The sequence below is a fragment of the Delphinapterus leucas genome, chromosome 12 (genome assembly GCF_059928025.1).
Source record: "Delphinapterus leucas isolate spDelLeu-1000000601 "Yukka" chromosome 12, BTC_Dleu_Yukka2, whole genome shotgun sequence".
NCBI lineage: Eukaryota > Metazoa > Chordata > Mammalia > Artiodactyla > Monodontidae > Delphinapterus > Delphinapterus leucas.
In genome coordinates, this window is record NC_143140.1 from 80,795,979 (window position 1) to 80,807,277 (window position 11,299).

Genomic DNA, 11,299 nt, shown 5'->3' on the forward strand with positions numbered 1-11,299 from the left:
CTGTTTTTGGCTCTTGTAATTAATAATTATTTTGTGAGGGGGTACTTTGAGATTATGTGTCTTTTCCCTATTTATTTATTTATTTATATCAGTATGCATGGTTTCCTGTCTTTTCCCTTTCCATATTTAACTTCTAACAGTGAAAAACATGGTTCCTTTTTCCTTGATATATTCATTTATTTGATCAATCCGACTGTATATAGCCCATTTCCCGCTGCTGTCACTTTCTCCCCCCACCCTTCTCATACCACCCCGTCCTCCATCATTTATGTCTGACGCCTGGCACTGGTCCACTGTGTTGTGCAGAAATCCTCCTTGTCTAGCTTGGATTCTGACTCCTGTTTGGATCTGCTTCCCTATGCGAACACAGATGCCCTCCTCATCCTGCTTTGGCTCTGACACTTCTAACTGGACACTGCAGCTACTCTCTCTGCCACCTGGGTATGGGCAACTACCTTACTCAGCCCAACTTAATGGCTTTAGGATCGACTTGTTCAGAAAGGGAATGGATGGGACAGGATACCAGGAGAAAAGGGAAAGGAGGGTAGTAACCAGATTTTTTTGATTAACCAAGTCATTTTGTTCTCTAACCAAGCAAAAGAGGGAAGCCACTGATTATTTGACAGTTATATACAAGATTCCTAAGAGAGAGTTTTTCCAAAAATACACTAAATGGAAGTAAAAGATCAATTAACTGTTAATTTTACCTTTACAAATGACTTCGAAGTACCTTAAAGAATAGCAGCATCAGGTCATTGAGCTGTAATGGTTGAATTTTCATTAATGTGAATATTATACCTTTTATTCGTAAATCCTTTAGAATTTATAAAGTACTTTCATACTTCATCACTTTGGCTCACAGTGGTACTGCTATGGAGAAGGCAGAATAGGAACAACTTTTTTCTCTCCATTTTAATGATGTGGAAACTGAGGAACAATGAGCTAAAAATAAGTTCCAAAGTCAAGGGGTAATAAATGCAGAACCAGTAGAATCCAGTACTTTGAACACTTAATCCAGGATTCTTTTTCATAGTACTAGTGGTTTCCATTCGTTAGGCAAGAAGCTCTTTGCAAAAGAATCTATATGAAAAATTGAAAATTTTAGTTATTTCTCTGTTACCCTTTTACCAAACACACCAACCACCGGTCTACATTTGTGTGTTACTCCTAAACGGTTCTGTGGAACCTTTATGACTTTCTGGAACATGGTTTGAAAATCCTTGGATTATATGAGGCTACATCTATTAATGGCCGTCTCCCCTTTTTATGTTAATTGTGAGAAAAGATAGCCTTAACATCTTTTCTTTTTAACTTTTTAATATGGAAAATCTTCAGCACCACACATGCAAATAGAATAATATAATGAACCCTCAAGTAGCCATCACCCAACTTCAGTAATTACCAAAAATTTGCTAATCTTGTCTTATATAATTGTTTCTCTTTTGCTGAAATATTTTAAAGCAATCCCAAACCTAATACTATTTTACCCCCAAATAGTATAAATCTGAAAGACTTAAAAGCACAACTACAATACCATATCATGACTAACAATGTTCCTTAGTATTATCTTATATTTAGTCCATGTTCAAACTTGGCCAGGTGTTTCAAAAAATTCTTTTACAGTTGATTTGTTTAAATCAGGATCCAAACAAGAGCCTTACATTGTACCTTTTTAGTCTTTTTTAGTCTTTTTAGTCTCTTTTAATTTTAACAGTCCCCCTTTTTAAAATGCCTTTTATTAATTGACAAAATTTGTTCATTTATCCTATAGAATTTCCCATATTCTGAACTTGGTTAAATGTTTCCTAGCGGTGTTTAACTTGTTCCTTTTTTTTTCTTTTCAAGAAAACTCCTTAATGGTTCTTCTGTTCATCACATCAGGAGGTACATAAATGTCTGATTCTCCACTTTTAGTGATTGGAATAAACAGTATTTTCAAAAAATTTTTATTAAATTATAATATACACACAATAAGGTGCACGCATCTTAAGTGTACAGCTTGATGAACGTTTACGTGTGTACATATATGTAACCACTACCCAGATCAAGATACAGAATATTTCCTGCACCCCAAAAGGCTCCCTCAGTCAGAAAGGCCTCTTTTCCTAGTCAACCTCTATCCTCAAGGTAACCAGTATTCTAGCTTTTATCACCTAAGTTAGTTTTCCACAATAGGGAGTTTCCATTCTATCCTCCATTTTGAATGTTACCTGTTTCTGATGATTAAAAAAAAATTTTTTTTTAAATTTTGGCATAATTTCAGACTTACAGAAATGTTCTAAGAATAGTACAAATGATTCCCATATACTTTTTACCCATATTCACCAAATGTTATCATTTTACTTCATTTGTTTTATCATTTATTCTTTCTCTCTCCCCCCTCTCCCTTCCCCTATATATATATATATATATATATATATATATATATATATATATATATATATTTCCTTTTTTATGAACTCTTTAGGAGTAATTTGTAGGCAGAATACTTTTTACCTTTAAAAATAGGACATTCACTTAAATAACCATAGTGCAGTTGTCCAAATCAGGAAATTAACATTGATTAAACACTTAGCCAATTTACAGACCTTATTTAGATTTCATCAGTTGTTCTAGTAATGTCCTTTATAGGAAAAGAAAGTTGCAGGTCAGGAGTTTCATTCAATTGCCTTGTCTTTTTAATCTGGAACAATCCCTCAGTCTTTTCTTTTATGGTCTTGAAAATGTTTATGAACGTTATAGGCCAGTTATTTTATAGAATGCCTCTCAATTTAGGTTTGTCTGATGTTTCTTCTTGATTAGATATGAGTTATGCACATTTGCCTGGAAAATCCCAGAAGTGACGTATTTTAGTAGATGTCATGTGATGTCAGAGTGTCCCATTATTGGTGATGTTAGCTTTAATCATCTGACCGAGGTTGTGTCAGTCAGGTTTCTCCACCAAGAAACTTCTGAACTCCACTGTAAAGTTACTACTTTAACGTTTTGTGATTGATAAGTGTCTGGGGCAAACACTTGGAGAGTATGTAAATATCTTGTTACTCATCAAATGATAATACGCTAGTTTTAGCATCCATTTGCGATGTTCGCCTCAATCAGTTATTACTGAAATGGTTGCCAAATGGCAATTTTCTAAGTTCATCATTTCATCTATATTTAAAAACAGTTGAGAACAGTTTCTCCTTATTCTCCATTTATGTACGTATAGAAGGACGTTTTACTTCTGTCACTGTGGGTTCATGGATACGTACTTTTGTCAGCCAAGATCTGAGAGTGAATGTGCTTATTGCTACTGGATCTGATGATTTTTAATAATGAATATACCAGGCATTTAAGGGCAGCTTTTGAGATAACATTTATTAATTCTAACCTCATATTTTGGAAGAGCACTAAAATGTAAGTTTATAAAGAGGATGGAGTAGAGAAGGCTTTATTTCTTGGTTTGGTCCAAAGCATAACCAACATGATTTTGTTTGATTTGTCATTTATATATACTGTAAACATAAAAATATATATCGTTTGGCCCCCTTAATTCCACTTGTAGGAATTTGTCCTGTAGATATACTTTATAAGATTATTAAAAAGGTTACTACATTATCTTACAGGTACACATTTTAAGATTATTTTATCTCTTGTTAGAGAAGATTGAAGCTAACTTAAATATCTCGCATCAGGTATATTTATTACTACAATACATTCATACAAAAATATACTCTTCAGCCTTAAGAAAGAGTGAACACACTGTTTAAATAGTGATAAGGAACCTCCTTCAAGATATAATAAATTTATAGATGCATATGTATTTGCTTATATATGCATAAAGTGAATATGTTTGGAAGAAATCACTAGAAACTGGTAACATTGGTTGCCTTTAGGGAGTGAGACTGTTTGGGGACAGGGGTGAGATGCAGACTTTTCACTGTAAATCTTTTTGTAGCTTTTGACTTTGAATTAATTGAATTTAAAAAATTCGCACACTGGAGATCTAAAATTACTGAACACTTTATCTAAAACACAAGAATTTTAATCAAACAAGAATTTTCTTATACGTAATTCCTGTGTAGATATAAGTATATAATATGTTATGTTTTCATTGTTTTGGTAGATGACAATAGTAGAAAAATTGGTGACAAGTTAGCAACTTTATTTGTATGCCATGGTGTATATACTTTATAGAGTCTTGAAAAAAAATGAATACTTGCTTTGTTTTCTTTCGGCAGCATGCATATGCACTAGAACTTCTATTTGATCAATTGCATGAAGGAGCTAAAGCTCTTGATGTAGGATCTGGAAGTGGAATCCTTACTGCATGTTTTGCACGTATGGTAAGAGCTTTATTTACCATTCTGGCCCCAGCAGAAGCATATTATATGATTTGGCTGTGTATTTTTTTCACTAGCAGTTTTTGAAGGTTTTCTATATATGCATAAAGTGAATATGTTTGGAAGAAATGTTCCTTTTTAAATTCTATTAAGATAGCAGTTAGAATATGTATCACCTAGGATTTCTTTTTGTTGTTGTTGAAGCGACAGAACATTCAGTCAAAGTGGCAGAACTTGAAGGGAATTTAATGGAAAAGTCTAGAGGTATATCTGACTTCTTGTATGGCTGGATTCAGAAGAAGATCAAAGGTTGTTATGGACAATGGGTTTCTCTCTGGTTCTTGGTTTGACTTTGCTTTCCTCCACATGTTGGCTTCATTTTCCGATATGTTCTCTGTGATCACAAAGTGGCAACCAGTAGCTCCCAAACTTCAATCTTCCAAGTACTCTCCTGGCAGAACAGAATACAGCCTGATTTCCAAACACTCCTACAGGTTTATTGGGATTGAAGGAGAGCTTTTTTTACATTAAGAAAAATGCTCTTATAAAAATGCGTTGTGGGCTTCCCTGGTGGCACAGTGGTTGAGAGTCCGCCTGCCGATGCAGGGGACGCGGGTTCGTGCCCCGATCCGGGAAGATCCCACATGCCGCGGAGCGGCTGGGCCTGTGAGCCATGGTCGCTGAGCCTGCACGTCCGGAGCCTGTGCTCCGCAACAGGAGAGGCTACAACAGTGAGAGGCCCGCGTACCGCAAAAAAAAAAAAAAAAAAAAAAAAAAAGCGTTGTTTGTTATACTTCAGATTTTTATCATCAGAGGCTTACCTGGTAAATGACTATCCACAGTATAAGTGTGGAGGCCACTCAAGCACCTTGAAGTAAAGGCTTATCTGTGTTCAGATAATCAAATCAGGTTGATTATGAAAAATCTTGTACCTGTAGGCCAGCTTGGAAGGGTATGGTTTAGTTAAGTTAGGATTTATGGATCCTTTAGGACTAGAATCCATTTAATTTGCTATGCATATATAATTGGCAGACTACTGGAATGTAAGCTCCAGAGAGGTGGGAATTTTGTCTGATTTTTTTTCATTGATGTATCCTAGGCATCCAGAGCAGTGCCAGGCACACAATAAGGATTCAGATATTTGTTTTCAGTTGTTTGACTTGTTTTGTACAAGTTAAACCCTCACTAATGGGATGTAACTAAATACTAGAAATGGTATTTAATTAATGACTTCTTCTCTATACTTGACATGTTTATGGTTTCAGAGGCATAATCATTTTTTAAAATATCATTAGATTTCTGAGTTATCTTTTTGGAACTGATACTAGTCAGTGTTTTTCACACATTTACCATGTGTTAGTCTGTGTTCTCAATGCTTTTCCTGTATTCTCTTATTTACTCCTCACATGATTTATGAGGTGTATACCCCCTTCCTCCTCATTTTTCAGTTGAGGAAGCCTGATTGATGGAATAACTTGTCAAGGTTATAGAGTTGTAAGTAAGTGGTGAAACCTAGATGTGAACACAGGCGGTCTGACTTCAGAGTCTTTATTGTGTTAAATTTATTTTACAATTAATATTTATACTTGGGGCCTTATGTATTTTTATATTTCCCACATGTGGCAGTAGAATCAGGTATAGAAATCCCTATACAAAAATTTTTTTATGTAACATTTTAATATTTAAAGTCACACTTTTAAATAGAATTTAAATAAAAAATGGTTGCACTAATAAGTACAATTTAATATTGGTAGCTGAGTCCCACTTCAAGATCCTGGATTTAAAAACTAGAAATTGAAGAAAGCTATCATTTTTCTTAGTATTACAAGTTTTTGTAATTTATTCTAGCTTCTTAATTACTGAAGTATCATTATTCATTTAAGGGTTGTAGTTGAGAAAGTTGTATTTGCCAAATAATTTATAATAAACTGAGTGTTTAACAATCTAATTGGAGACTTAAGCTGTTTATTTGTCCTGATTTCTTATTGCAGAATATGACTTTGGATAAAGAAATACTTTAATGACGCTTTAGAAAAATAAACTTAGACCAGTGAACTATTGAATTATTCTTTCACTTCCAGGTTGGGCCTAGTGGAAAAGTCATAGGAATTGACCACATTAAAGAGCTAGTAGACGACTCAGTAAATAATGTCAGAAAGGATGATCCAATGCTTTTGTCTTCAGGGAGAGTGCAACTGGTTGGTAAGTATCAGAAAACTTTAAAAATTTCCTCTCTGGAGAATTTTTATTTTCAGAAAAATCCCATGCAAGCTAAATAATACTCAGAGCTAGTTATTGCATTTTTTTTAAATTCACTTTTTTTTTTTTCCGCGGTACGCGGGCCTCTCAGTGTTGTGGCCTCTCCCGTTGTGGGGCACAGGCTCCGGACGCTCAGGCTCAGCGGCCCTGGCTCACGGGCCCAGCCGCTCCGCAGCACATGGGATCCTTGCGGACCGGGGCACAAACCCTTGTCCCCTGCATCGGCAGGCGGACTCTCAACCACTGCGCCACCAGGGAAGCCCCTTTACATTCACTTTTAAGTACTAAGCAAGAAAAAGCAATTACTCTAAAATGTTACACTGGTTCTACCTTGACCATGGGTGACATGACTTAACTATTTCAGAAAATGCCATGTTGAGTTCTTTCTTCATTGCTTTTTAAGAAGTAGTATCAAAGTAACAAGTGTCGAATATAAAAAATTTAAACAGTGCAGAGATGTGTAAGATAAAAAAGAAAGCCCCTCTTTTTCCTCCTGAAGTTTTTTAGACATATAAATGTACATATGAATAAACTGCACACACACATGGTTTTTAAATTGACTCATACTCTACATATTGTCCTTTAGGTTGCTTTTTTCCATTCAGCAGTATGCATGGACACATTTCCATGTGAGTACATTTTATATTGTGAAAAATAACAGACATCAAAATATGCATAAAACATAAATGTGAAGCTTAACAAACACCTGTTTAATCACCACACTGATCAAGAAATGGAACATTATTGGGGCTTCCCTGGTGGCGCAGTGGTTGGGAGTCCACCTGCCGATGCAGGGGACACGGGTTCGTGCCCCGGTCCGGGAAGATCCCACATGCCGCGGAGCGGCTGGGCCCGTGAGCCATGGCCGCTGGGCCTGCGCGTACGGAGCCTGTGCTCCGCAGCGGGAGGGGCCGCAGCAGTGGGAGGCGCGTACCGCAAGAAAAACAAAACAAGACAAAGAAATGGAACATTATTAGTACCTGGAAAGTTCTCTGCTTGCTTTTTCCTCATCATGACTACCTCCCTTTTCCCTAGCCGTATTATTACCTTTATGCATTTACTACCTAATTGCATTTCCATAAATGATGTTTAATTTAATCTTGAACTTCAGCTAAATGGAACCATACAGTATATATTCTATGATGAATGACTTCTTTTATTCATTATTATGTCTGTAAGATTCATCCTTCTTTTTGCATATAATTCATTTTTATTGCCGTATAGCATTCTATTGTAGGAACATTACCAGAATTTGTTTATTAATGCTACTGTAGATGGATATTTTGGGTTGTTTCTAATTTGGAGATATATTCACAATGTACGTAAGTCCAGATGCTTATATACACTCATCATACAAGCACTCATTTCTTTAGGCGTGTTGTTACAGTTCATAGAGTGACCAAAGATACTGCAAAAACTGTTTTTTGAAGTGACTGAACCAACTTACATTCCCAACAGTAAGGTATCAGGGTTCCTATTGCTTCACATCTCTACCAGTACTTGGTATTATTAGATTTTTCTTTTTGCCCACTTAATGTATGGCAGTATCTCTGTGATTTTAATTTTGTATTTTCCTATTAATCAGTGAGGTTGAACACTATTTCATATGTTTGGCCATTTGGATTTCCTCTTTTGTGAAATGCCCATTCAGATATTTTGTTACTTACATTTTTCTTTGATCTGTAGGACTTCTATAGACTAGCCCTGTGTCTAGTTGTACATATTATCTATCTCTTCTCCCACTCTGTGAATTGCCTTTTCACTCTCATACTGTACTTTTTTGATAAATAGAAATTCTTAATTTTAATGTAGTCAGACTTACCAATTTTTTTCTAGTGCTTTTTGTGTCCTGTTTAAGGCACTCTGAAATCATGAAGATATGTCCTTATATTAGTTCTCAGAAGCACTATCATTTTAACTTTTCACATTTAGACCTTTGATCTTTGTGACGTTCATTTTTGTGTATGTTTGAGGTAGGGGTCCAAGTATCTATTTTTTCTTTGAATATCCAGTTGTCACAGCATCTTTTATCTAAAAATCTATCCTTTCCCTGCTTTAAATCTCCGATAATTCTTCACACTGGGTAGCTCTATCTGAACAGATTTTTAAAGCTTTTTTTTTTTCTTTCAGTGGGGGATGGAAGAATGGGATATGCCGAAGAAGCCCCTTATGATGCTATTCATGTAGGAGCTGCAGCCCCAGTTGTGCCCCAGGCAGTGAGTTGGTTTTCTTCTGTGTTTGTTGCTTTATTCAACTAAAGCTCTTAAAAATTTATAGGAAATGACTTCTGTTGATGTTCAAAATATCATCTATGTTACGTTGTGCTTTTTTTTTCTTTTTGGTTGATAATTATGCTCAACTTTTTAAAAATTGAAACGTTGTGCATTTTAGTTGCGGTTAGTAGGCAGTTTTTTCATATGCAGACAGTTGTATAAATGACATGAAAATTGCTAAGCCCCAGCTCATGGCTGTCTCATTTAAAGCACTATCTGATTCGGTTAAGAACTAGCACACCAATAGAATTGGGACAGTCCCTCTGGAGTTCATGATCTGATAATCACTTGGCGTGTTGTTAAATACCAGAATGTGCAAGACTGTGCTAGGTGCATGGGTAATACCAGGAAGTATTTGTCATAAATTTATCCTCACAAACCTTGTGTTCTAGAAGAGCTGTGTCATACATGTATCAGCATATGATAGATATTAAAGGGAAAACAAAATATGTACTGTAGGAGTTCAAGGGAGGGAGAGTATGTTGCATGGAATAGTCAAGGAGACTTCTTATAGGAATGGAATTTGAACTGAATCTTAAAGAATAGTAGGATTTGCATAGTTGCAGTGAGAGGGAAGGATATTCCAGTAGTGTATGTTACATAGTCAAGGAAATATTTAAGTACAAAATTGAGTTTTCGTTTTAGTAAGACTCTGATAAACTTATGTCAGCCCCAGTATTCCTTGGCTTAGGTTTCTATTACATGTGATTTTTTCATGGTTCTTGATTAGATGGCAAGGGGCTAAAAGTGACACTGTCTCTTCTGCCCAGTCTCATCTACTCCCCAACCTGCAAGTGGTTTTTTGTGTGTGTTTACACAGTTATGAGAAGCTGAAAGTTAGGGGATTTGTTCTGGTCACTGACTTGTTATTCATTGGCTGAATGACCTTAGGAAAATCAGCTATTTTCTCTGGCCCTGTTATCTGTTGGAAAAAAAGACCAAACCGGGGGTTTTAACATATTTTAATTGAAGTATTAACATGATGTAGAAAGGTGTACAAGTCATAAATGAATAACGTAATGAATTTTCATGTATGACCACATGATCAGTAGGTTTTTAAACTTTTTTTTTTTTTTTTTAATATTGGCAGCCTAGTAGGAACAACTAAAATCTGAAACAGAACTGTGTTTAAATGAAAGGTCTTGGGTACAGGGCTCATCTTCCCCACTAAGACCCTAAGATGATCTCGAAAGGTATTTCTGACTTTAGCTCAGAATGAATTGAACATTTGTAGTAGCACTTGGAAGTATTATTGGGTGGGTGGGGGGGCTCTTTACATCTGATTAAATTTGAAGATAGGCATGCTGAAGGGGCTTTCCAGTTTTAAGAGAATAAAGATGTTTATGCCTCCTTTGGATATCACCCCAAAACAACTAGAAAAACAAGAAACGGAAACACGAACTCCATATTCAGTTATCTAGGAGATTATACCTGCAACCCTGAACTCTACAGTGTGTGAAGACAGAAAGCAGTTGGAGTAATAACTGACCTGGAAGGGTGAAGGAAGTTGAACCAAAGAGACCATGAGGAGGGTATCAATGCAGAAGCAGTTTGCTCTGCAGAACTCAGAAAAAGCTTAGAAATTGGAGGCATCAGGACCTTGGAAACCAGAGATAACGCTTTGGCCTGAAAAGAGGGGCTACTGCTACTTGCAATTCTTTATAAGGAACAGTTAGCCCTAAGCCGTAAGAAAATTTCTGAGAACTGAAAGACACAATTCTATAGTTTGAAAAGATCTTTTGAGTGCCTAGTACCATGAATTAAAAAAAAAAAAAAAAGAGCCAGAATATCACCATGAAATTTCAGAATGTTACAGATAAAGAGAATATTCCAGAAGTTTCTAGAAAAGCAAAATAGATAATCCGTTGAAGGGTCAGTAATCAGAAAGGCATCAGACTGTAGAAAAGCAACATTAGAATGAACAAGTCAGGGGCAAACCATCACAATTCTGAATTGAAAATGATTTCCAATCTTGAATTCTATACCCACACACGTCACTAAATACATAGAATAAAGATAATTTTAGATTTGCCAATCTCAATCTCTGTCTTTAAAAATATTCCACATACTGTTTCACAGAATACTTCTGGAGGAATTGCTTTAATTATATCATCAAAAAATGAGGGAGTAGAGAGAGAGTAGGAAAAACTGAAAAGAAGCAGCCATGGTATCTAGGAAGGCAGGAAATTTTGTTCAAGAGAGAGGTGGTAAGAGTTCCCAGGATTCCAGGATTATTGCAAAGGAAGTCCCAGTATGAACGCTATGCAGCAGGCCTGGAGAATAACCAGTCCAGATTTAGGGCAGAGGAGGAAGGTACTAGAAGCGAGCCTACCAAAAAAGAAAAAAGAGCAGTTAAAAAAAAATAAAAAAAAAAGGAAGGCACTAATTAGATAGATTTGACTGCGTGAAAATTTCATTAAGAAGCTGGGAGGGTACCAAGATTTA

General features: G+C 35.9%; 1 protein-coding gene across 4 annotated transcripts in view; it reads left to right on the plus strand.

The window, feature by feature from the left end:
• PCMT1 (protein-L-isoaspartate (D-aspartate) O-methyltransferase) overlaps window positions 1–11,299 on the plus strand; it is a 44,968-nt gene that overhangs the window by 23,021 nt on the left and 10,648 nt on the right. For all 4 annotated transcript variants that reach the window (XM_022559078.2, XM_089922131.1, XM_022559089.2 and 1 more), the window contains exons 4-6: window positions 4,221–4,325; window positions 6,404–6,524; window positions 8,712–8,797. In XM_022559078.2, the coding sequence (XP_022414786.2) occupies window positions 4,221–4,325; window positions 6,404–6,524; window positions 8,712–8,797 (312 nt within the window). The remainder of the gene's footprint in view (window positions 1–4,220; window positions 4,326–6,403; window positions 6,525–8,711; window positions 8,798–11,299) is intronic.